The 25,498-nt window shown below is 50.4% G+C and overlaps 2 protein-coding genes and 2 long non-coding RNA genes across 10 annotated transcripts in view; 2 read left to right on the plus strand and 2 right to left on the minus strand.

Annotated features, from left to right (window-relative positions):
* LOC110405463 lies at positions 5,493-9,371 on the plus strand. Of its 3 annotated transcripts, none has more exons than XR_002442886.1 (4): positions 5,493-5,717; positions 5,846-6,128; positions 7,259-7,951; positions 9,050-9,371. It is a non-coding gene; the product is annotated as an uncharacterized LOC110405463 (long non-coding RNA). The 3 variants fall into 3 exon arrangements; XR_002442888.1 differs by having other exon boundaries at positions 7,692-7,951; XR_002442887.1 differs by lacking the exon at positions 5,846-6,128 and having other exon boundaries at positions 7,692-7,951.
* LOC110405460 (thymosin beta-12-like) lies at positions 7,946-9,564 on the minus strand. Its single transcript, XM_021410773.1, has 2 exons — positions 9,364-9,564; positions 7,946-8,486 (listed from the first exon to the last, which is right to left on the minus strand). Exons 1-2 carry the CDS (start codon positions 9,530-9,532, stop codon positions 8,449-8,451), a joined length of 207 nt encoding a protein of 68 aa, XP_021266448.1. The 5' UTR covers positions 9,533-9,564; the 3' UTR covers positions 7,946-8,448.
* Positions 12,145-18,441, minus strand: LOC110405465. Of its 2 annotated transcripts, none has more exons than XR_002442889.1 (2): positions 18,308-18,441; positions 12,145-17,948 (listed from the first exon to the last, which is right to left on the minus strand). It is a non-coding gene; the product is annotated as an uncharacterized LOC110405465 (long non-coding RNA). The 2 variants fall into 2 exon arrangements; XR_002442890.1 differs by lacking the exon at positions 18,308-18,441 and adding an exon at positions 18,146-18,224.
* The window catches only part of FAM13B (family with sequence similarity 13 member B), a 43,921-nt gene continuing 36,763 nt past the window's right edge, over positions 18,341-25,498 (plus strand). The window contains exon 1 of one of the 4 annotated variants that reach the window (XM_021410756.1): positions 18,341-18,605. The gene's annotated coding sequence lies outside the window, so the exon portion shown is untranslated. The remainder of the gene's footprint in view (positions 18,606-25,498) is intronic. The other 3 variants (XM_021410753.1, XM_021410754.1, XM_021410755.1) reach the window with 3 other exon arrangements.

A 25,498-nucleotide genomic window follows, 5' to 3' on the forward strand; every position in this document is an offset into this window, starting at 1 on the left:
CTGGGACGGTCGTTTTGCTGGAGGACTTTCCCACCACCCAGACCTTACAGTAAAGCAGACTTCGCTCTTACTGTGTTGATAAATTTTGCGCTTATTAAGTGCGTTGCTCAATGCCCTTGCAGCAAGAGAGATTAAATGTAGCAGTCTCTGCTTTGCAGTCGGGTAAATTGAGGCACCAAGATTGCCATGCATCAAATCTCAAAGTAAATGGCAGAGCTGAACAGGCTGTAGTTATTCCAAAGCTGATTTCAGTGCTTTGCTCCCCAGGTTGCGGGGTGGTGCTGGCTCATCCATCACCCACGGGACAAGCCTGGGCTCATTGAGCCCTACTGCTCATCTGCGGAATGCTGAAGGAGTTTTCCTTCAGCGTTTCCATTCGCTAGAAACTCGCAGGAAAAAAAAATCAGAAAGCAGAATTTCTCCTTAGTTTACCTGGTGATGCAGAAAACAAATGGCCGGGCGTCCTCGCAGCCCCGAGCTGTGGGGTCGGTGGGACCTGCAGAGACTCAGCACTGCTGGAAACGGCCGAGCAGGGAGTGCTGGTTGGGAAACAGTGTCCTGGATGTTGGCCAGAGCCCCTTGGCTTTACTGATCAAATAGTGATGCTTTGTTTCTTATTTTCTTGCTACGCGACCAAACAGCCAGTGCTTTTTATGAGATGATGGGAGTCCTGAAGTATTTGGTATCTGCCTCCAGTCAAGAGACTTTAATAGTGCGTATGCAACCCCATATATTCATGAAACCCTGTTCGCATCGGAATATGGCAATTAAAGGAAGGCAGACACGAGGCAAATCGGTTCATACAAACGCTGCATGTAGAAGCCCATGAAAAAAGAGGGATGGATGGGCCGTGTGGGGGTCACAAGTGCAGGGAGCAGCAAGGGGAGTGAGCACGGCTGGCGTGGAGAACAGGAGATAAAGCACAGACAGCTCGCTAAATTGCCCTGGGCAGGTGATACATTCAGACCCCTAGCGTCAAATCCTGCATTGCTGGCTCCATTACAATAAAATCCACCTGGGTAATTAGAGAGACACCCCCTCGTCAGCAGTGTCGGAAGTGGCCGCATTTTATTGTGCTCTCCCCAGGAAGCCACCCAAATCCCCACGGCGATGCCATACCCTTGGATTGCACACAGCTTCTCCGCCAGGGGAGTGTTTTGTTTTGCTCCAGAATAATCCATCACTGAGCACTGTATAAGTCCCCTGAATGCTCAACTCTCATTTCTCAGTCTTCCCGACATCAGCTTTCCCATAGTGGGGAAAATAGGTTCATGTCTGCTTTGTCTGCTGCAGTTCCCAGCTGCAGGAGCAGCCCGCAGAACCCGAGCCCCGGTCCTGCCAGCGCTGGTGGGAGTTTTGCCTGTATAACAAATATGTTTTGATTAAGGAATGTGAATTGAAGATGAGGTGAGACTGAAATTAGATTTTGTGCCACACCTATCCTGCAGGCTCAGTCCTCTGGATTCCGATGTTGATACATAATTAGAAGTGGGCTCGTGTTCACTGAACAGAGGCTTAAAAGCCCAGCAGTGCAGTTGGAGGGTGCACTTTGTTGTGACAAAATGAGAAGTTCTTCTCTCCTGCCTCCATGCAGCAGCTCGTCCCGCTCAGTTGTACCAATGCAACCAGTTCTCCTATTTTGTTTCTAATCCTGATTCCCAGCACAGCCTCATGTACGGCACGATGGAGCAAGCAGGGAACTTCATCAGGGAAGCCAGGATCAAGCAACTCCGATGTTAGAGGCTCTGCTATTGAAGGAAACACCCCCTGGAATATACTACAGCACCACCAGGATGCTTAAAGGGCCACAGGAGGTGTGAGGTTGCACAGTTTGCGCTCTGAGATGGAGACTTCAGCCCAGGAGCAGGCTGGGATGTTGCTCCTGGCAAGAGCAAGGTTATTTCACTTGCAAGCAGATAAAGGCCATTTCTTCCCCGTTCTTCTCCCCAGTTTTGCACTGCATGTTTTAAATCTGTCCTTTCCTGCTACCTTCTCACCTCAATGACTTCTCCACTCTGGCTCCACGTCCTCACCCATTCTCAGACTCCCAAAGGCAGCTCCCCCTCAGCACGGGGGCCATAGGCAGACTCCAGTCTGGGTAAGAGCCCTGCTGTGCCACTCCACATGGGTGCGCAGAAATCCCCATTCTCCTGGCCCAAACTCTCCCTCCAGCAGAGCAAAGCTGCTCCTCGCTCAGCAGCTCCCCCTGGGAAGGCCAGTTGAGGTCTGTCTGTCCATCCTCCCAGAGCTGGCTGGTTTACTAAATCCTCGTGGCTACTCTGTGCTTCTGTCTCTGCAGCATCCTAAGAGGAGCTAAAGACACTTTGGGGCAACCAGCTCAGTCCTGCTGCTGCTTGAGCTGCCACGAAGAGCAGAGCAGGGTAAGACACTGAGGTTTCCACCAACATTTACTTTGCCATGCCTCAGTGCCATGACCCGATGGGCCTCACCTCATCTGCTCCTCTAGGTGTGTCCTTCAAAGCCCACGGGGCTGTTTACATGGCAGCACGATAAAGCAGCGCCGAGGGTTTTGTTTTCCTCTCCCTCGTTAGAGGAAGTGTCATGCAAAGCAGCGTTAGTGCAGCAGATAGGTTACTGCCTGGGTATCTGGGTATCTCCCGTCCTGGAAATGCAGCACCTCTGCAGATAAACTCCTGTCCAGGAAGAGATCTGGAACTCGATAGGAGAGGAAATTATCGCCTCCTTCTTCATCATTCCCATTCAAACTCGAGCTAAGTTAACTGATGAATAACACTGCTTGTGTGATGCTCCGCAGCTCTCCACGGCACGAGTCTCTACATGTCCCTTAGTGGCTGTGGCTCTGCCACCCCTCCTGCCCCGATCCACTCGGTGTCCTGGGGAAAACCTGAGCCCAGATCCCTGCGTTGTGAAGCTGGAGGGATGCGGCTGTGTGGGGGGGCAGCTGGCAGCTCTGGCAGCAAACGGGCAGTTTTCAGTATCACAGAAGGGAGTGGTGATTTGAGCCATGAGTATTTTCTTAACGCTCACCTTTATTTTCATTGCAGCCCCACTTTGGGCAGAAGAGTGCACAAAACTGCGACGTCATTCAGGGGAGACTGGGACAGAGAGAAACATTAAGAGCATTAAGTCTTGCTGGGAAGAGCCCGGTGAGAAGAGAGCTTGTTTCTGGTCCTGCTTTCCCAGAAGCACTGACAGCACGCTCATACCGAGGCTTCAATCAGCCTGCAGGTGAAGCTAGTGCCATGCGTTCCTTACTACGTGAGGTGGGAAGAGACGTTCCCAGCGTTACCTGAGCGAGGCAACGACTTGCGGGAGGCCGTCTGGCCTTACTAAAGCACCCTTAAGCCTTCACAGGTTCGAAGCTGGCCCGCAGTCGGCACGGAGCCCCGTTAGGGCCCTCTGGGGCCTGGCTTTTGCCGACGGCCTCCCGCTGATCGCGCAGCGGCGCGGCCGGGCCCCTCCGGGCGGTGCCGGGGCTCCCCCTGGGGGCGGCCCGCTGCTCGCAGCCGGCAGGGCGGGCGGGGACGGCAGCACCGGGTGCCGAGCTCCGGGCTCAGTCTACGGCCTCTCCCAGCGGCCTGCCCCGGGGCACGCTCTGCTGCAGAGACCGAAGTCCTGGACGGGTGTTGCCGCTTTGTGTGCTCACCCCGTGTTACAAACAGCCGCCCTGCTGTCTGAGCGCGGCTCTGGGATGCAGATTTTTCGGCTCATTCCGCACACCAAGGGCTATTTTAGGTTAGGCTCTTTTATTTCCTTCCTGGCCACGCACCGCTGCCATAAAGTGGCAACCATAGCTTTCCCCGCATGGGATTGTACCACTTCAACTGCTCTCATCTCCCCCTGCACTGACGCCACCAAAGTCTTCGTTGTTCCTGTGCGCACGTGGGAGAATGGCAGCCAGCACCAAAGCTGCTCCACGCCTCCATCTCCCCAGCACCCATGCTGGCCATGCACCTCTGCCAGGGGAAGGGCTGTGCAGGCGGGAGCTGAGGGCTGGGGTTGCCTGGCTGGTGCTGCAGTAGGAGCCTGCACGGGGCTCCTACTGGTAAAGTTCATCCAGGAGGAGCGGAGGGCAGGCTGCAGCTGTCCCAGAGCTGTGGCAGCACTCAGAACTGTGGATCCTTGCAGAGGGGTCCCCGGAGCAATGCTGCTGCCCCAGGGCACCCAGCGGGGTTCATGTGTACCTGTTCTCTTCGTTGCTAAACCAAATACGTGATACGGGGCCCATCGTGTGTTTCTTTAACTCTTGGAGGTGACCTCCCCAGGGCTAGCAGGGCAGGAGGACTGGCTGCTCAATCTGGGGTAGCTCCCGGGCAGGGATACAGCAACAGACAAACCCAATTCTTTCCACTGGGGAGGAGAATTGCTTGCAGCATCGTGAGAAAACAAAGCAGACCAAGAGGGATTATTTTCCCCAAACAAGATGCTGTTTGAAAACACCCACTTGGAGTCACACATCATTTTTTTTCCTCCCTGTTTGCTGCAACTTTGCCAAATACAAAAATTTTCGCAGTGTCAGCCTCTGATTTTGTGAGACCAGCTTCAGATGCCTGGGATGGTTGGTTGGTTTGGGAATTCTCTTTCATTCTGCTCCGTGCCTGCTGCCGCTGCCCTACGGGACCCTGTCTGCACGTGTCTCCCAGCTTGGCATGGGCAGGTCGCTGCTTTCTAAGGGGCCTCTGTTTTCATCCTGTGGTTTTGGAAAGACAGCGAACGAGCTGGACAGAGGCAGGAGAGCTGCCCTTGCTGCTTCTGACTTGGGTTTTGGCTGCCCTGGGCACCTCCTTGGCTGTGCTTTCAGATCCCTTCCGTCTTTCTTTCCACGCAGCTGCAGCTTAGACCCTGCTGAGATTGTGTCACAGTGCTCACTCCCTAATATCTCCCCTGTTTTCATCTCCCTTGTTCCTCCAGTAGTAGGAGGGGTCTCTGGCACACCAGGAGCCCAGTGGTGGAGCAGAGGCACAAGGAATTATTTTCCCAAAGCTCCAGCTCCTTGGGCCTGGTGTGAGCACCAGAGGAAAAAATAATTTGGAAAAAAAAACCCAGTGTATTTTGGGACTGAGGTCATCAGGATTCCCCTGTGGTTTGTAGCTGAGCTTAAAGTGAAACTCAACATGTTCAGTTTGTCCTCCCTGCGTTTCCCTGTTAGCAAACACCTGCCTAATGAGCCTTGTTAAATCAAGCATCTTCTGTATAATAACGACAGGAATGCAGATCTCCTCTGCTCAGCCGAGGCTCGCTGTGGCTGTGCAGAGCAATTAGCAGTGACTCACAGGGGCAGGGGGGCAAGGCTGCCTCTATGGAAATGCCAAGAATGCTGGCGTTTTTCTGTATATGATTTTTTTTTTCCTGTGATGAGATTAGCACAGAAGGTGTTTTTTCCTTCAGAGGAGCCCTAAGGTAGTGTCTCACGATCTAAAGCATCCAAACAGCAAAGGCCTGTTGCTGTTTAGCTAATTAGCCCCAAGCCTTAAGTTCTGCACCTGGAGATGGGTGAGGTCTGTGGGAGAGGTGGCCTAGGTCAGCTCCTGCCTGCAGAAGGCTGGGGAAGGTCCCTGCACCAGGAGTGGGCATTGTCATTGAGCCTGTCTGTGGATGGGGGTCCGGAGCAGTTTAAGGTTCTGAAGAGGTTTCCTAGGGGCACCTGAGGTGTTTGGTGCTGTTGGCAGGAAACGCTTCCCTAGCAGAGAACAGAGTGGATGGAATGATCAGCATTCACTCTGTCTTGGCTTCAGGTAATTAGCAACTTCCTGGTCCCTGCCCTCAGCCTGCCCTGCAGATAAGGGCTGTAACACTGTTTGACTGTGATAACAGAGAGCCAGGCCCGGCCCTCCTCTTTTTGAATCATAATCTCATGATCCAGTCCCCAAAGTGACTTCACACTGCAGAGGGGGAGTATGCTTCTCAAACTGGGGTCCTGTGACTGTGTGCCTTCAAGCCTCCCTGAGCTGCTGATGGTGGAAGAGGCAGCCTCCGAACACAGCAGCCTGCAATGTCTGCGCTGGGTGAGCTGTGGCCTCGATCCTTGCAGGGCTTCTTGTGCTGTGCAGCTGCTGTCAGCTCTGCTGTAACTTGGAGGGCTTTGCAGCCCAGGGCTGGGGAGTTGGGCTAGTGCTGTCCTTGGCCCCCAAAGCCTTCCTAGATGGGTAAGTCACATAAATACAAGTGCTAAGGCTTTGAGTTTACTGTTCTGGGCTCTAAGGGCAAATAGCTCAGCTGGGAGGAGGCCTCATGGGAGCAGGGAGAGCCGCGGGGCAGCAACAGCTGGGACAAACCTGGTGCCTCTGGAGCTGCAGGCTGCCCTGGCCTCTTGCCTCTGTCCTCAGAGCAGCACTGCTAATCCTTCACTTCTGGGCAAGCAAAGAGGAGAATATCTCTATTGTTTTCTTGCTTTGGCCAGACCTTGCTTCCCTTCCTGCTGCCTGAGAGCACAGCGCAGACTTTGGGATCTGGGGGGCACGGGTGCTTCCCATCGGCTCTGGTGCATGCAAAGCATTGGGTGATTTATAACTTATTGTGCTGAGCGAGTTGGCAGATGCTCTGAGCTGGCAGGGAACAAGGGAGATTGTCGTGTGGAGCAGAATGCTGTCTCCTGGCACAAAAAAAAATAAAGCAAGTTTAGTCTTTGGGCTCACATGCTGAGCGTGGTCGCGGTGCGTGCTGGTTGCCAAAACTGTTGCACAGGAAGGCAGCAGTTAATCTGGCTGAATGCTCTTAGCAGTGCTGGCTGCCAGCAGGGGCTGTTCTCTCGGTACCAGCTCTGAATGCTGCCTGCACCGCGGGGCTGCTGTCAGAACAGGTATTTGGCCAGCACCGAGCTCCCAGCCCTTGGGTGGAAGCGCAGCGCTGTGTGGGCAGCGGGTGAGTCACTGCCCATAGCGCTGCTTTCTTGGGTTTTCAGCCTTTCACATTCTTCACCTCTTAATTAAAAATGAGTGTTTATAAATGCAGCAGGTGCTTAAACAGCCCCCCCCCCCCCCCTCCCTTTTGAGTCAGGTGTCAAAGGGAAAATAGATCCTCAAGGGAGAGGAAACTTGGTCAAAGTAAGAAAGTAGCAGCAGCAGTGGTGAACTGATGAGCAGTGACTCAAATTGCAGTGCTGGCCCTTTGGATAACGCTGCAGTGAATGGAGCTCTGAAGTTACCAGCCCCGCATGTAATGCATTCCCTTCAGTCTCTTGGTCACCATTTACCTTTTATTGCTAGTGAAAGTTGCCCACTTTGTGGCTACGCTCTTCTTGTTTGATTACAGTTCTTGTCTTGTCATTCTCTTTCAGTGTCAACTGCCAAACAACTCCTGATTAATGGCAGCCTCCATCATTAGCCGTTCATCCCTGTCCTCTGGAGCCTGTAGGCCACCAGGACTTCCCCCAGCCATAAGCGCAGCCCGTGGAGACACACAGAGTTTTCTCTGTTTCCATGCGCAGGCAGCACCGGGCTACAGCTCCAGTGGCATCTGCCCAAACTAAACACGAGTCCTCCTGATATGATTGCAAACCAGTTCCAGAGCTAATGGGATACCACGTAGCTGAGAACAGAGCTGGGACTGGAGCAGGTTTCTGCTGAGCTCTCCCCAGCCCAGAGAGGTTGTTTCTGCACCATCAGTAGTGAAGACTTAAGGAAACCTAGTTTTCTCTGAGGGCTTGTTGCACACCTGTCTGCTGCCCAGGGTGTCTCACATTCCAGAAAACCGATGCAAACCTTCCCCAGAGACCTTCCAGCATTCCCATGTTGGTTGATACAGGTGGGCAAAGGGCAGTACCAAGGCTGATTGGATCTTGATGGGCTAACAGGGGCAGAATGCTGGTGAGAGAGCTGCAGCCGTTCCCACCTGGGCTCCTAATTGGGGTCCTTCCTCAGCCCAGCCACCCATTTGTCTTGGAGACCTCCAACCTGCTGTTGGATAGGACTGAAACGGGCTGACAGCTTCCCATCTTATTCATGCCCTTCACCAAGGTGTACTTAAAAAGGTAGGAGCTGTTAGTACCTAAGATTTGCCCCTTGGAGCTCTCCCGAAATGCTCTTTTGCATTTGGTGTGGGCAGGTGAAGGCACATGTGGTCACACCATCGGCTCGAAGCATCCCCTGTGCGTGCAGAGGGAGCTGCTGCCCGCAGCCATGTTTGTTGTAGGATTTACCCTGCAATTCCCACTTGCAAAGTCTCAGACACAGCTGGTTGGAAGAAACTTGTTCATTGTGAGGTTTAGGAAAACATTTTTTTTCTTTCTTTTTTTTTTTTTTTTGGAAGTGATGGGGGTGGTACAGAACTTTGGGTTTCCGATTTAAGGATACAAAGTACGTTGTTCAACAAGCACAAAACAAACTTCTTCCTGGGAACATGAAAGGAGCGAGTGTTTGCTAAATGAAATGGACAACAAGCACTGAGGGGAAGGAGGGAGGGAGGGGAAACAAAACCCAGCTCAGGAGCCCAAACCCCACTGAAGAAGCAGCAGCATCTCTCTGACGCTCAGGATGCGCTCTCGCTTTGCTTTTCTTGTTCAATAGCTGCCAGAAAAACACAGGAGACAAAACCGCTGTCAGTAAGCACCACGAGGGCTGGGGGAACTCAGATCTCTGTGGCCAATGGGGCAGCAAATCCCCACTGGTTTTCCTGGGCTGCCCCCAAAATTCAGAGCTGCTCCTGTGTCTGCCTGGCTACTGAAGTGTGGTTATGATGTTGCATCTTCCTCATGTAGGACAGCTAGAACATCAGCAGGAACAACAAACCAGGGGAAGAACGGGTTTCTTGTTGGGGGAGCAGTGTGTCCCAATGGTGGCCAGCACTGACACACCCCAAATAGAAACCCTCGGACAGAACATTAATCTCACGGCTCCCTCTGTGGTTAGTGGTGCTCCTCTGAGAGAAGCTGCCCCCAAAGCCTGGTCCAAGAGCAGGGAAATGCCGTTTTCACACCCAAAACTGAATGGGAACTGCAGCCAGCACCTGTCTCCTGGTGCAGCACAGGCATAGGGGCAGGAAAAAGCCCAGGACTGCAGTGCAGTGCTAAGGGAGGATTCCTGTTGGAGGTGGGCAGTGATAGGTTTCTCTTGCTGCTTTATTCCCACAGCTCTGATGTACCAAACCGGGCCAGGCACCTCCTGGGGATGCTGCCTCCCCTCCCGAGCCTCTGTGCAGCTTTGTCCCGTTACCTTTGCTTTTAGCAGAAGCAAGATCAATACTGCCAGATTACTCCCAGACAAAACGCACAATGGTTTTTAGCTGCTCCTACCCTTGGAAACTCAACATTCAGCTCAAGTCTTGGTATCGCCCCCAGTTAAATCAGGGATGAGTTTGATCAGCGTTCATTTTGCACGTCAGCCGCAATACAGACTGACTGACGTTCTCGCTGCTCTTGGTTCAGGCAGCCCCAGAAGCACTTACTTTCTTTGGTGGGCAATGGATTTTTCTCTCTGGTTTCTGTCTTCTTCAGCTTGGTCTTGTCAAATGTTTCGATTTCTGCAAAATCTGGCTTGTCGGACATGGTGGGTCCTGACAAAGAGAGGAAAAGCACACCCGGGGCTTCGTTAGCTCGTGCTGTGATATCAGCCATCTGCAAGGCAATTTCTGCTGTGAAAGTGAAGAAATGTGGCAAAAGTGTTTATTCAAAAACGAACACAAACCTCACGCCTCAATCCGGGACCTCTCCCCAAAGCCTGGTGCTCTCGAAGCAGAAGAGGAAAGGCGTGAATAGAATTTAATGCAGATTTCTCAGCATCGATTTCTAAAAAGTCCCATTTTGAGCACAGGAGCAAGAGTAAATACAGACAGTGCATTCATGAAGAACAACCCACGGTACCTCCTGACCTCAACCGCTACTCGGAGGAATGCTGACACCCAGAAATTCTGCAATAAGCCACGAATCCGACATGCACAAATAGTTTCAATAACGGTTTTGTTTTAATTAATAGGCTTTTTCCATAATTCCGGGGGCACTGCCCTCAGTCGGTGCCCGCAGCAGCAGGGGATTAGCTGCTGTGTGCCTGACAATAGGGGGCTGCTTCGCTGGGTCCTTTGTTTGCTCTCGCGCTCGATATTCGCTCGGTGCGTTCGACTGGACCCTATTAGAGCAGAAATCCACAAAGCACAGCGGCGTTAAACGCTTCATCTGTCAAACCACCCCTCATCTCCTTCCTGTTTCTCATAGAAATTCAAGCTAAAATCCATCCCGCGTGTTATTCCGCCCGGCTCAGCGGAGGTTCCACCAAGGATGGACTGGCCCGCGGGCTGCGGGCAGACACGCATCTCTTCCTTCCTTAAGACAACCTGGTTCCATTCCTAACTGCTCTGAGACAACAGAAGCAAATATTCACAGCAAAAAAAAAAAAAAAAAAAAGCAAAGCTACTGAAAGCACATGGCATTACCGTCTGGCTGCTTTCTCCTCAGCTGCTCGGTGACCGTCTGAGGCAGCGCGAGTTTAAAAAGGTCACGTTAATCCCTCCCCTCCTCCCACCCCCGGTCCCATCGCAATTAATATTGATTAGTTCCCTGCCGGGATTGCTCAGCATTTAGGGAAAGGACAGATTGCCTCTGCAGGAAATGCATGAGAGGGGGAAATGGAGAAACTGACACGGAGATCTGCCAAAATACGTCTTGATTTTTTTTCCCCTCTCCTTTTCCGAGATGATGGTGTTTGAGTTTCCCTTCCTGCCCTTCTCCTGTAATGCTGAGGTTTGGAGTTCACCTACGGGCTGGTGCTGGACTGTGCTGATGAGCTCAGGGGGACATCGTACCCCGACGGCTCTGTGCACAGGGACGGTGGCACTGCTGCCACCCAGGGCTCATCCAGAGATGAGCTGGTGGCCAGGCACGTGTCCTGGAAGGAGGAACAAAGAATCTTCCCTTTGTTCTCAGGTTTGGCAGCTACAAACCCTCTCAGAGGTGCGTCCCACCCGTCCCTGGGAGGCACCCGCCTTCCTACATGGCTTTGGGAGAAGCCGTTTTTGCACGTCCTGCTCACAGAAGGACAACGTGCTCCAAGTGCGGAGTGGCACGATTTAAGAAAGCTCTTTACAAAGGCTAGCTCAAGCTGCGCCAGGGGAGGTTTAGGTTGGATATCAGGAAAAACTTCTTTGCAGAAATGGTTGTTAAGCGCTGGAACAGGCTGCCCAGTGAGGTGGTGGAGTCACCATCCACGAATGTGTTTTAAAAGCGTTTGGATGTGGTGCTCGGGGACATGACTTAGCGGTGGGTTGTTGGAGTTAGGGCAGTATGGTTAGGTTGAGGTTGGACTTGATGGTCTTGAAGGTCTTTTCCAACCTGAGAAATTCTATGGTTCTGTGATTCTAGGAGCCCTTGGCTGTGTTTGGCTGGGACACTTTGTATCCTGTGGGAAACTGAATGGACACAAGGTGGCCATGTGTAGCCACGACCTGGGGCTGCCTTCAGGTGTCCAACCTGGGGAAACACTAACAGCGTGCTGCAGTTCCTTGGTTTCTCTACTGACTTTAAAGGGAGCTGAGATGAGCTCCGAGAGCCGCTGGGCAGCTGTGAGATCTTTGGGCAGACAAATGCAGTTGATGGAGAGACCCAGGAAGGTGATGTGGGTCTTTCTGAAGGCTCAAGCAGAGTGGTTTGGGGTCTGATCTGCGCGCGTTCAGAACATGGTTTAAGGAGACCTCCACCTCCAATGCGTACTTAAATTAAAATAATGCCCAAGGTGAAGGAGAGCAGGGGACCTTCACATGGAACATCTGCACAGCGTGGCTCAGCTTGAACTCCACGGGGATGGTCTGGGTCCTGCTGAGCTCAGCACCGTGCAAACCTGTCTGTGCTGTGTCTGCATCTCTGGGGCTGTGGGCAGCAAAGTAGCCGTGCTCATTATGATCAAAGTTCTGCTAAGCGGGGCAGCCCGGCTCAGTTGCCTGTGTCTGCACTGCCTGCAGTTTGGGGATGCTGTGCTCATCTCTGGTGCAAGAGGGGCCAGGGAAATGCCGAGCTGCATGGAGATGAGGTGGGTGACTGCAGGAAGAAGGGGTTTCTTTCCCTTAGGTGTGACACTGAGAATCAGATGGCCTCTATTTCTGTGTGGGACCAACAGGGACAAAGCATCCTAACGCAAAGAGCCGCGCCGGGGAACAGACGTTGTGCAGATCAGAGCCTGTAGCTGAGCCAATAAGCTGGCACAACCTCCTCAGAATAACACACCCACTCAAACATAACAGTGATTTCATTCTCAAAATGTTGTGGTACTTTTGGTGGTCAAGGTAGGAGATGGATTTTTCGAGGTCAAAAGTGCCGGGCTGGGTTCTGCGAGCACCCCGGTTCCCTTTGGTTCCTTGGGGAGTCGAGCACCTTCCAGCAAGGTGGCAGGACGGGCTGTGCTGTAAGCTGCACGCAGAGGGTTCCGTCCTTAGGAGAACAGAAAAGAGACTACAGCTTTACTGGAAGGGCTTTCTTAGTTCTCTTTGTGCTCTTTGCTCTATCTTGCTGCCAAAAAAAAAATCCATGTTTGGGAACGGAGACAGGTTCCCAGGCTGAGAGACAATGAATCCTGGGGGTGTAGCGAAGGCAATGATGTCTCTTTGGCAGGGTGTCTCTTGTAGTCTTGCATTGCCAGTGTGTAAACAATTGGTTCTTGTCCTCCAGTGTGTGTTTGATTGTTACCTAAGGGGCTCAGTTTTCCTCCTCTAGAACACTGAGCCTCAAGGGTGGCTGCAGATGGGAGGAGAAGACAGGCTAGATGTAGACAGTCCTTCTGCTCTGGCTATTTTTTCCAACCCCATGTTTTCCAAGTAGCTCTGGACTCCGTCTGTGCTAGGAGTCTTATTGCAGCAGAAAAAAAAAAAAAAAAAGGAGAGAAAACATAAGCTGGTGGGAGTGGAAATTTCCTCTCTCCCTCTTCTTTGGACTTCCAAAATTCACTATGGGGGTGAATTTTTAAAAGTTTAGCCAGATGGAGATTCTTGCGACAGAGCTTTCTGAAAAGCTGACCCAAAACTGTATCTTTCAGCACAACATTCTTGGCTTTGGTATTGCCTTCTCTAGCAAAATGTGGCGACATATGTGTGCATTACTAAAGGAAAAAGATTAATACAAAATGTCCATGCACATGCTTCTCTCCCAAAGAAAGGGTGGGGAAAGAAGCATGTGACATATTAGTCACTACAGTCAGTATGCTATAGGGCAAATGATGAATACTGCTCTAGAAATGCTAGTTTAGCATGATTTCCACTATTTACTTTTTTTTTTTTTAAGTATATACCTCCTTTTTGCCTCTAGACACTAGTAACAATAGCTTCTCTCTCAAGCAGAGGGAAAGAGTAGGGCAGAGAAGGAAGTCATAGGTGAGCACTGGGAGCGTGCCCAGAGGTGGCTCTTTGCAGTGCAGCTTATTGCTCTGGAATTCAGCAGCCTATTGAATTCAGCAATCCGTTGTCGAAGTCCTCACTCTTTTAACCTTAAACAAAAGGAGAAGCAGCATTCTGATTGAACTGTGACGCTTCATCTGCAGCTGGAGCACCGAACTGACGAGCAAAGGCAACCGAAGACAAGGCCATAAAATCCAGAGATCTACAAGCTCAACGTTTAGATTTTCATTTTTGTCCGGAGGAAAAGCACACAACAGGTGAGGCTGCCATTCCCACCAACGTTACGCTGTGTGCTGGGGGAGATATGAAGGCGTAACGCCCCTGACTTGAGGGACACACGGCTGCTGCTGAAGCTGTGAGGGATGCCTGACCACCAGTGCTGCAAAATCCTTCCAGTTCCAATAGCCTGGGACCTCGGAGCTTAAGCAGGCATTGTGTTTGGTGGAAAAGAAGATAAACTCTCACGTTTTTCAACTGCCTAAGGAAAGAAGGCTGCCGAAACAGAGGAGCGGACAGCCCGGTATCTTTTCTAGCTGATCTCCGCAAGGAATTTCCAGAATAAAATGTTGTATTTCTACGCGAAGGGATTCATACGTCATCTTTTCCAAAAATCATCCTCCGATTTGATGAGCCTGTCTGTAAGCCAAACACACAGATAGTACAGTTTGTGCACAAGGTCAGCAATTACCTAAGAAAGTGGTAATCAATAAGCTCCACATTTGTTATCAGTTGCCTGCTCAAATGAATGCTGCAGCACACTATGTAAACAATGTTTTTCTTCTCCAAGAAGTAAAGGAAAAATATTAGGCTATTTTCCTTCTGCAGCATCCAAAGCAAATAGCTGCTGCTTCAGGATTTGACCAAATTAAAGCGTTTTCAGTGGCTACTTTCAGGCTTGTTCCTTGCAAACATATACAAAGAACAGAAATAATCTGCAGTCTTTTTAAGGATATGTCTTCATAACAGGGTAAATTTGAGCTCTGTACACTCAAGTTGTCACCTCGGGGATAATTATACTTTGAATGGGAGTGACCACACCATGAAACAACACGGAAGAGCAGAGACAGATTGTGTTGGCAGCAGGCAGGTTGTGCTAACTTGAACTGCAGCTCTTCCACAGCTCAAGGTGAGAGCACCACGGCAGCTCGAGTGTAGATCCTTGAAAGTTCCAAGTGCAGGAATTTAAAGGGGACGGGGACATTTCGAGCTTTAATTCAAGTTAACTTCTGAGTGGAAGTTTGCTTTAGGGCATGAGTTTGTCAGCCTACTGCCCAAACCTGGGAATAAAGAGAAAAGCAAATTGCAAGTGGGAAATTAAAATGTGCAATAGTGTAATTTTCTCTTCTCTGGTGCATGCACTGAATGATATTTCCCTTTGGATGAATACAAGCTTGCATAAAATTCAAATAGCTCAGCTGTCTACAGATGGGGGGGGGGGGAGTGTGGGAAGAAGAGCAGAAGGAAGGAAATGGAACTGAGAAGACTGAATTAACCTTTCAATGTCTTGAATTTCAAGAAGGGAAGAATTCTCTCCTGTTAAGTCTGCTACCATGCAATTCAAATGTGAACAAGCCTCAGAAGCCACATTTGCCCCATATTCCTAGATCTCTGATTTAAAGACGGATCTTCCAAACACAAGGGAAAAAAAAAACCCCTTATGCTGTAATCACAAAACTCTGGTAGAAAACCAAGTAAAAATGTCTGACATCTATGTAGAACATGTGCCTTGGATACAGCTTAAAACAAAAATCCTTATGCAATCCTTGTAATGGCAGACAGCCTTCGAAAAGATGAATGCATTTCTCTGTGCTGCAGTTTCTGCTTCCAGAATACAGATTCTTTCACTCGTTTACCTGAGTTTTGTGAAGTTTCATTTGTTAGCACGAAGCGAGGCTCTGAAACACTGATCCTTCAGCGCCCTGTTGGGAACCAGGAGTCGAGAGAACTGGGTGCGTGCTGCTCCGAGAGAGAGCTCCCATGGAGTCACGGGGTCCAGCTCTCACCAGTGGCTTCTGCTGGGCATTGGAAAAGAAAACGTTGGAAAAGTTTTAAATGCTGGAAAAGGGGAACGAAGTAAAGGCTCCTTTTTTGGGGGGGACATCGCGCTGCTTCTGGAAGAAACATACAGGAAAGGGAACTATTTTGCAGAGCAACCAGCTGGGAAGCGCTGCTGTTTGCTAATTCCTCTCTGCTGTTCAAAGGACTCTCATTTGTCAACATTTTGCAAGATGTCAATAGGGTCCATTTAAGACAAAACATGTCCAGGAGACTGTATCAAATGATTTGTTTGTAGATAGACAATTAAAACCAAAAGCAAACAGTTTGCTGACGCGGGGATGGTTCTTCTCCAAGTCAAAGCTGTTGGCACATAATATAAAGGTATTACAGCAGATGATGTCCTGCTTTGCTATGCCTCAGTGCCCTTCTGCTGAGTTAATGACCCAGTATGAAGGTAAGGAATTGCACGGCAGTGCTATCAAACTCCAAATGATGGGACAGCATTGCAAAATTGATGCGGGTATTATAGATCGGCTTACACTGAGTCTTGCACAACAAGGAGCGCTTCCTTGGGAGAAGGGCAAGCCTTGGGATAAGGCTTCTTTCTTTCACTTGCTTCTGATGAGGTGTGACTCAAGGCTGGTGCTGGAACTAGGTTTAAGCGGAAGCTGAATTTTGAGTGTTTGTTCTGAAGTCATTCTAGGTCAGGACTGACACCATGGACACGCGAAGAAAAATGTCCTGGTTCTTCTGTGATATATACTAGCAAGCTCCTCCTGAAAACAGGGGAATTATGCAAGTATCCCTTCAGACCCACTGAGTTACTTTGTGAGTGCCTGCCACCAGAATCTCTGCAAAACCTTTAGGTTGGATAACTCTGGTGGGCTCGTGAGGTTACATACCGAGCTCACCCCTCGTGGGGAGGAGCTGGGCAGGGCACTGCAGCTCTTTGGCCCGAGGAGCTTTGCAGCAGCTGGGGAGCGGGTCCTTCTCCTCCAAGCCCCACGCTGTGGCCTTGCAGTTGCCTCTCTGCAGGGTGGTTCACTGTCACATATCCTGACGTGTGGGTGACACCCCATGTCACGCAGCGGGCCTGCAGCCTTGCACTCTGCAACACCTGCCTCTGTGTTAGTGTGCTCGGAGGGGACAGATGAGCCTGTGCAAGCTCCACGCTCCTTGCTGAGATGGCTTGAACAGGGCTGGGTGCTGGAAGCTGCGCTGCAGTCCCTGTAAGTGGCACTGAGAGAGCAGAATGCTAGGGGCAGCTACCACATTGCTCCATTGCAATTTTTAGCAGCGGTCTGCAAGGCTGGCGCTTTCATGGCTGTGTTGGGGTTGCTACCTCGTGGCTGCTCACCACGTTGCTGCCGTCCTCCCTTCTGTTTTTACTGATCAACCTGGCTAAAGCACCGCGACTGCCAGTTTCTCCTCAAACTTTCAGAAAGTGGAAGCGAGAAATGAGCAAAATGAGCAGAAGAGACTCCAATGGCAGCCCGGGACTGCATATGCCTGATCCCTGCAAGGAACACTGGATGTGCATGATGGGAGGTAGGATAACCTGGCACCAAATGGCGTGCTCAGAGCCAGTCCAGAGGGGGGAATGTATCGCCCTGGACCCAAAAGCAGTGAGCAGGTGCTGTGCAACGCCTGCCTACCTGCCTGCCACTGCTGTCTGTCTCCTCGCCCCGTGTGCGCTTTCTGTGTCAGATTTCTTGCAGTTTTACTCCTGTCAACTGGCCAGCATATCTGCCCAGGAGCCAGCTGGAGTCTGCTCACTCCCATGTTTCCTCAGCAAAATTGCCAGCCTGTTCCGATTCGGTATCTTCATTGTGGTTGATGAGGCTAAATGAATCAGAAGGAACGCAGCTATGTATACCGAACACAAACTCAGAAGCTTGGTCCTGATGCGAGGAAATGTTATGGGCTGCTCGAGGGGAGAAGCACTGCGGGTGCAGACAGACAGAAAGCACAGAACCTTGTGGGGGGCACCCGTCATATTTGTGTGGCATCTTCTAAAGGAACCAAACCTTCCAAGAGGGGAAGTTTCGACCTGATTAAAAAGCAGCTAATTAATTTACCGGGGAGCTGTTACGCCCCTTCTTCAGATTCTAAACGTAAAACCTCCTCATGAGTGCGATAAATCCTCCTCCAGATGAAATTTAAGAATCCATTTTGCAAAACCCCAAACGAAACCCTGCCAGCTTTGGCAGCACGGGAGCTCCGGCTGATCCCATCCGACCTCCGTCCCCTCCGCCTTTTTTTTTGTACGCTTTTAAAGCTCTCCACGGTTGGTGGGGGGGTGGGGGTGTGCAGCCTTTCCTTTCTCTCCTTCCTGGGAGAATTTTTGCTGACCACACCTGGCTGTGAGCGCTCCGTGAAACCCGCACCGACGGCTGCGGGCGGCGATGGCGGAACTGGCGCTGCCTCTCCCCGTCTCGCCAACTCGGACGAAGTTTTGCGTTTCGAAACGCCATCGCTGTTTGTCGCGGGGCGCTTCGTTGCTCCTGGTGCTGCGGGTACGGTTGGAGCGCTCGCTCCGATGCCGTAATTCGGCAGGTTTACGGGAAGCGCTTTGGTGCGGTTGCGGGAACGGAGCGATGGCATCAACAACGGGAGCCTGGGGGGGAGGCGGCAGCGCTTGCACTCCGGGCACCCCGAACCTGCAAGGGCCGTGACAGGCGGAAGGCTGAGTCACCGCGGGGGCAAAAAAACGAGCAAGCGGCGAACCGCAGCTCATCGCCCGCTCGGTCCTCGCCGCGGGAGGCTCCCCAAGGCCGCCTCGCCCGCAGCCCCGCAGGCGCTGACGTTCAACGGGGCGGCCCGGGCCCCTCCGCCGCGTTCTCCGGCCGGATCTCACCGCTCGGAGCTGCGGGGCCGTCCCGCGGCGCCTCCAGCCCGGCCCGAGCCCCGCACCGCCGGCCGCCATCCGCCTCCCCCCGCCTCGCCCCGCCCTCCCGCCACCCGCGCCCCCTCCCCGCCCCGCAGCACGTGACCCCGCGGGAGGGGGCGCGCGCTGCACCTGTCAGTCAGCGCGTCACTTCCGGCAGCCGCCGCCGCTACCGTTGGGGACCCCCCGCTGGCGGAGGCGCGTTCGTGCGACGGAGCGGCTCTGGGGACGGACGGCGCTCGGGGCGGCAGCGTGGCGGCCGCGGCGCACGGCGGCGGCGGGAGACCGAGAGAGGAGAAAGGAGAGGCGGAGGAGGCCCGCGAGGAGAGCGGAGCGGCGAGGAGAGGCCCGCGCCGGCCCCCGGGGTAGGAAGAGGCGGAGGAACCTGCCGCTGCCGAGGCCGGCGGGGAGGGCGAGTCACCCGGCAACGGTGAGGGGCTGCGGGGCGCATGCGCGGCGTGGGGGCCGGGGGTCGCGCCTCGGCGCCGGGCGGGCCCTTCCCTCCGCGGCCGGGTCCGTCCGGGCTTCAGGAACCTTCTGGACAGCGCCCGTGAGGGACGCGGAGCTCCGCGCTCCCGGAGCCGCCCGCGGGCAGCTGTCAAAGCGCCGCGCCCGCCCCGGGCCGCGCTGCCGCCGGAGACCGCCCGGGCCGTGCTGGCAGCCGGAGCGCGCTCCTGGCGGGGCGGGGGCTGCCGAGGGGACCCGGCGGTTGTGGGGCAGCCCCCGGCCGTGCTGTGGGTGCGCTCAGCGGGGACGCCGGCTCCCCGCCGTGTCGCCTGTCAGTGCGCGTTCCCCAGAGCGCGTTCCATTGTTCTTGGAAGCTCCGTGGGAGCCGTGCATCTCAGTGTGAATGCTTCTTGCTGCCGGAGGGCTGCTTCATGTGAGGTGCTCCCATGCTAGGGGACTTCTGCTCGAGTGCTGCAGCTTCAGCTTCTAAGCAGACCTGCCTTGCTCTTGAGCTCCTTGGCCTGGCCGCCTCCTTAAATCACGCAGTCACAGAATGCTTGGGTTGGAGGGGACCGTAAGCTCCTCCAGCTGCTCCCTACCAGATCAGGCTGCCCCGGGCCCCATCCAGCCTGGCTTTGGGCACCTCCAAAGATAGGGCAACACACTCTCTGGACATCAGTGCCTGCACCTCGCTGCCCTCTGAGTAAAGAGTTTCTTCCTAAGGCCATTTCCCCCTTCTCCTATCCCCATCCGGCTGTGTAAAAAGTCAGTCCTCCTTCTGCTTATAAGCTTTCAAGTACTGGAAGTCTGCAGTGAGGTCTTCCTGGAGCATTCTGTGCAAGGAACCGCTGTCAGGCGGAGAAAAGGTAAAGAAGGAAGAAAGTCACTGCCACCAGATCTCTCTTCTCCAGCATTGCCTGTCTGAAAACAAAAACCGAAACTGATTATATCCAAACCTGCACTTTTCTTGGGGCCTCTGTTCCTGATCGTCCTCGAGGGTGGAGTAGTTAGTGTGTGACTTTGGAATAAGTTGGTCATTTGGGTTGCATTTAGCTTAGACGTTTTTATGTCTTCTATGCAGTGCAGTCTTCTAGCATGGAAGAGGAAGGGAAAAGCCAGCACGTAGGCCTGCATTACAGAAAGATCAGCTGTTGGCCCCTTTGTGTTGTGTATCTCGAGTTGCTTGTTTTTAACTGCTCATTATGAGTAATTTGCTTTACATGTTCTTTATTATTTCACATAGATTTGGAGATTCCTAGAATCTTTTTAATCTCCATTTTCTGTATTTTGTGTGCTACCCAGCGCCAGAGGTCCCTTCCTTGTCTTTGCACCACTGCAGTACTGAAACTAAATACCTCATTGTTCTGAAAGCATTTTACTGGAATCTTAAAATATTATTTAAGGGAGATCAGTCAAGTAGGGTGTTCCATGTTTATGTTCAAAGAAGTTGCCTGAGAATAACTGATGATTTCTTACGCTTGCGATCTCTGACACAAACAATGCACCACTTCTGAGTTTGGAAAATGATGGTTTTGGTCCCCAAACACTTACACAGTTGGAAGTCTTTCTGCACACGCTGTTGGTAACGTTGGAGGACCCCCTAACAGCTCATTAAAAGAACTGATTTAATATTTCTCTTGTATGGTTCATAATATGAGAGTTGTGCGGGCAGTAAAGCTTCTCTTTCTAATGTACAGAACAGCATGTTTGCAAAAGCAGGTGAGGCTGGAGAAATGTTCTGTGCATTTTGAACGGACGTTCACGAGTTTTGTGAAAGCCTCTGCTCTGTTTGGAAGTTTTCTTTGCTTCTTTTTCTGATGTTCAACCTTCTGATCTCTGGTCAAACGTTCATAGCTCAGCAGTGATGCGCTCTTGTAGGGCTCATTAGAAAGTCAGTCAAACCTGCCAAGTTGGAGGTGCTGCTGTGTTTTCTGTTGTTTTTTCTTTCTTTTTTTTTTTTTTTTTTCCCCTTCTATAAAAGAAGCAGCAGCTCTAAGGAAGAGGAAGTGGGGCTGCTGAGAGAATGCCTGTAAGTTGTCCTTCAGTTCTGTGCATAACACCACACTATCGTTGCTGCCGCGTGAGCACGCAAAACAAAAATCCAGCAGCCATTGGGAGGAGCATGGGTTACTTTCTGCAAGGCGATTCGGGGTTTGGATCTGTAAGGGTGAAAGTCTGCAAACCTTCCAACTGTTTCTTGGGTTGTTACTCAGTTATGGGTTTGCTGGATAGGTCTGAGCAAGAAATAGAGAATTGAAGGGAGTATTTCTTCAAAATATCCTCTTTGAAGAGTGTGAGATTTGTTACTTGTAATGCAGTTTTTCATGTGTCTGATACACTGGTTTTTCAGCAGAGTTATGTCTCATGTCAGAGCTCTATTCAGGCAGAAGATAGGAGCTTTGCGTTGCTCCCTGAAGAGTTAGTAAGATCGGGCAATTCGTTTCTGAGTCTCTTGCTGGCCGTGTTATTTAGCTGTAAGTTATAAAGTTTACCTGCAAAAACACTTTGTTTGGAAATGATGACCACTTGGCTGCTTTAGCAGATTCGGATTTGGCTCTGTAGTTCTGTATTGACTTTCTAGCCAGCTATTGGGGTTTGGGAAAGCTCAGTCAATATGGATAAAATCAGTGTATTCTGAAAAATAATGCAACTTTAACTGCATCTTCACATACCTGTACTTGCTTTCTTTTTGTACAACTGTTGTAATTTGAAGCCTTAAAAAGCAGAGCTTGTGTGGCGACTGCTGTGCTGAAAACCTGTTGTATTTGCAACGTGTGGGTGCGGTTATTGAGCGCTAGAAATGGGTGCTGCTTGCAGCTGGGTCTAGAACCGTGTTCTGATTGTGGTGAGATGAATAGTCCTACCACGACAGAGGCAAATAACTCTGCTCTTGTGGCCTCTCACCTGTGAATGTGTGAAATAACCTTTCGTTGACTTCATTTGGCCTAGTTTTCTTCTTTTAAGACCACATTGAGCTTGTAATGAAGATACTGCATTATGGCTGTGTTCAAACAGCTTGTAACCAAGGCAGTGGCTGAATTCATGTAGAAGAGTGTGTATAGCTTTCTTCTTCTTCTGGGAGGTGCTTGAGATCTGTGCTCCCACCGGTGGGTGCTGGTAAGGGTGCTGGGCTGGGCCGCTATAGAGCAGAGCCCGGTGGGTTCCAGTCCTGCTCCCTGCTCCCTGCTTGCATCTTCTCTGTTCTGCCTCCCCTGCAGCGTGCTTGGGATGACAAGTTGTGCTGAGCTCTATCGACTGATGACACCCGGACAAAACTGATAAAATGAGAGCTAGAATCCTATTAATGTGGTTATTTCTTCCTGTGTGCTCTCTGTTTGAGTTCGTCAGTTGGAAAGTTCTTTTTTTGTCCCCACCCCCTTTCTTGCTGATCATCACTTTTAATGTCATCAGGTTACTTTTTATTTAGTTTTGCTCTGCAGTACATCTTCTGACCTTGTGATTCCGTGATATCCTTGTGATATCCTCCAGTTTGGTCGTTGACAAGTCACAACAAGCACTGGTTGTGGAGGAGCTCCATTAGCAGTCCTGTTTCTTCTTTTCTGCCTTTTCTTCCCCCCCTCAGCCTCACAATTCAAAGAGTCATTGCTGCAGAATGGAGCTCTTCATTGGAACGCCTTCCTCCCTCAGCAGAGATACTAAGGCTGTCCTTTATTTTGATGGTTATTTGTGGTTATGACAGAGGCAGGGTTTCTGTAGCAAATAGGCTTTGTATTACGTTTTGTACCGTGCTGAGTTCCAAAGTGTGTTTCTGCTTACCTGTTCATGAGGGGAAGCAACAAGCTGATGATTTTAGGTGTAATAGGATAACTTATGTATAATAAATTAGCTGCATTATATATTTATAGTTTGGGTTTTTTGGTGTCTCCGAGGTAGTTTGACTTCTGTCCCAAAGTCTGTCGTAGCAGCAGTGATAATTGTTTAGCTGCTTTGGTTTTATATTGTGACCTTCTCAAGTTGCACGGTTCTGCTGATAATTTCCTCCTGTGTGTTACCTTACTGTGCTTCTGTAGTGCTGCTGTGCTGAAGTTCGGCATTATCTGATGTAATTGTACGTGAGCGGCTGGTGGAGTAAGCCTGGCTTCGGGGGGAGGTGGGTAGGATGAATATCATTAGCTGTGACACAAGATACAAAAGCCTTTTTATTTATTAGCTGCTGTTGTTAAGAATGTGATGGGATCTGTGTGAGCAGAGAGTTTCTTTAGAATTCTGCACGTGTGCATTGGCAGCAGCAGCTGAGAGCAAATCTGGCAGTGGGGGTCAGGCAGCAAGCAGATAGCTCCCCCTGTCTGGTGCCTGATATTTGGGGTTGGTTTTATTTGTGAAAGTATCGTTGGAGAAGGAACAGGAATTGCTGTTATGCAGGTGGAAAGCCTTTGGATTTTATCTAGTAAGTGGTACATAATGCTATATCTGTGTATCAAAGCACCTTAGGAAATTAGCAATCAGTGATCTCCGCTTTCTCTTTCAAAAATGTAAACTCTTTTTGGCTGTTGCTCCCATTGGTCACTGTGTGCAGTGCTTTACTAATGTCAGACGTTTCATTTGCTGTGTGAAGGCTGAAGTTTCTTAGGTTTTCTTCCTAAACGTTGTATTGAGTCCAGCTGATGCTCGTCCTTGTTCCTGGAGACCGGGGTGTGCCTCTCCTGAAGGTCTGTACTGAGGATGGGCTTTCTTAGAGACAGCGTCATCCGGTTCTGTCTGCTGAAATTGCAGATTAAAATTTAATGAATTTAATACCGATCAATGCACGGCTCCATAACTTGTGAATTTTAAAAAGAAACTCCAAAATTCCTTTCATTTTATTAATGTCTCCTTCAGAAGAGCTTTCGTGAGTTGCCTCTGTGACCCCCTTCCGTAGTAAGAACATAGAGGTGGAATCTGAATAGCTCTGATTTGTAAATTAGAAGGGTTGCTCCAGTGTTTCCAGGAAACAAAAATTGCGTTGCAGTTGCATTGTGCTGAATGTGATGCTGTATTTTCCTGCGCTTTTACTTGTTTCGTCAATATACCAAGCATTTTCAGAGGTTACCTCAGCAGTGCTGGTGCCAGATGATGCAGAATTTCAGATCGTTTCGTTGAGGTCTTGTGTGTTGAGTGTGTGTGAAGGCATAGACGCGCGTGTGGTGACTTCATTAATTACAACGCTTGCTTCTGCTGAGTGCTTTTGTGGTTGTGTGCAGCAAGCTCGCTGCCTTCTGATTGCCGTGTAACCAGAAAGCAGACGTGTCAGCGGGGAGATAACCGTACCAAGAAACGGGGGGAGCAGGAAGATCTCAGCTGGAGATGGCTATTCTGACAGGGTTTCCTCCAGCACTGCAAGCTGGATTCTCTAGCTACACTTGTTGTAAAACCATTGTGCCAATGGGGGCATGGGAATGGTGTTGTCAGAAGACAGTCTTGCTGAGCTGAGCGAGCCCAGCTGTCTGCTTGCTGATTTCCTGACTAAAATGCCATTCAAAAGCTGATGTCATGATGGTTCAAAAGAAGAAATCGTGCTTGAAGAATCTGTTCTAGCCTAATCTTCCTGGTTGTAAAACGTTTCTTCGAATAATTTTTGAGTCCTCAAATATGTTAAGCATTTAAATGTAGCTTTAAAACGGAAAGTTCTTTTTATGCAGGGGGTATTCTGTATCTATTTATATTCGAGCACTTAGACAGCACTCAACGTGCTTTTAACTACGCTCTTGAGACAAGTAGTGTTTGTCCTTTGCAGTGTCCTGAGTTGGTGGCTGTTCCGTTTGTTTGTCTGAAGCTTGTTTTCCTTTGCTTTCCTCTCTTCCCCAAGCTGTTCCTCCTGCCTCCACCTGCCGTCGTTTCAGCTTTGACAGAATTAATTCAAATGAGCAAAATGTTCTATCTGAACTTGCTGGCTGAGCAACGTCTGAAAACCAGTAGAACGCAAGCTCTTCTGCCCCCAGACATTTTGTCCTTTGGGAATGCCAGCAGAAATATGAACGTACCAGTGACATAGAGATCATCAGTTAGCATCAGCTGGTGTGACTGTGGCACTAAGGAAAAATGTGATGGGTTTCCTTTTGTCCTGATAGAATGTAAGAGCAAGGGGAAGAGTGGTGGTGCTGTGCTCAGCTATAGGGCAGTCAGGTAAAACAGAGCAGATCTGCAGTCGCTGTTGGCTTCATTATTTTGTTTCGCAGACGATGTGAAGTGCTTGATAAAGAAATAAAGCAAATAAAGAATGGCTTTAATAGTTGAGATTTGTGGCAGAAGTTCTAAATGCAGAAAGAATGTTTTCGTTCCTGTAGCACGGTTTCGGTTTCTGGCCTTCTTTGTTGTGTGTTTTAGCTCTACTTCATGTTTTTCATTCCTTGATTTTAAGGAAAGATGGAGGGACTTTCAGTTAAAATGACACCCAGTCATTTGTCTTGCAGTCAGAGATACAAGAACTGAACCAAATTTACATCTGAACTTGCATGCGTGTTCCTCAAATATTGACAGTTAGCCACGTCCTCTGTATTTTCTTTAGTGGCATTTCGTGTGTGGGTGTGAATACTGCTTCACTTGCCAAGAGAAGTGAATGCTGTTATGATGGCAAAATGAGACTCTTTGTGCTGTTTTCCCAGCGGACTCTATGAAGTACTTTATTTAAAAAATACATATATTTTAAAAATATGAAACAGGTGATAGCGGTGAATTATGCAATACAGAACGAAAGTGCCCTACTCTCCTACTCCAGCTGTTTAAGCTCAAGATGTAGCATGGGACGTGTGCTCTTTTAAACTTCTGGAACAGCATGTGGTAACAAGAAGGGGTATTCTTAAATTTCTGGAGTTACTTTGTGGAGAGCATTATTGTAAGCCCTGGGCATCCACGTAAACATCTGCAGTGCTAAAGGGG

The sequence above is a fragment of the Numida meleagris genome, chromosome 12 (assembly GCF_002078875.1).
Source record: "Numida meleagris isolate 19003 breed g44 Domestic line chromosome 12, NumMel1.0, whole genome shotgun sequence".
NCBI classification, from domain to species: Eukaryota; Metazoa; Chordata; class Aves; order Galliformes; family Numididae; genus Numida; species Numida meleagris.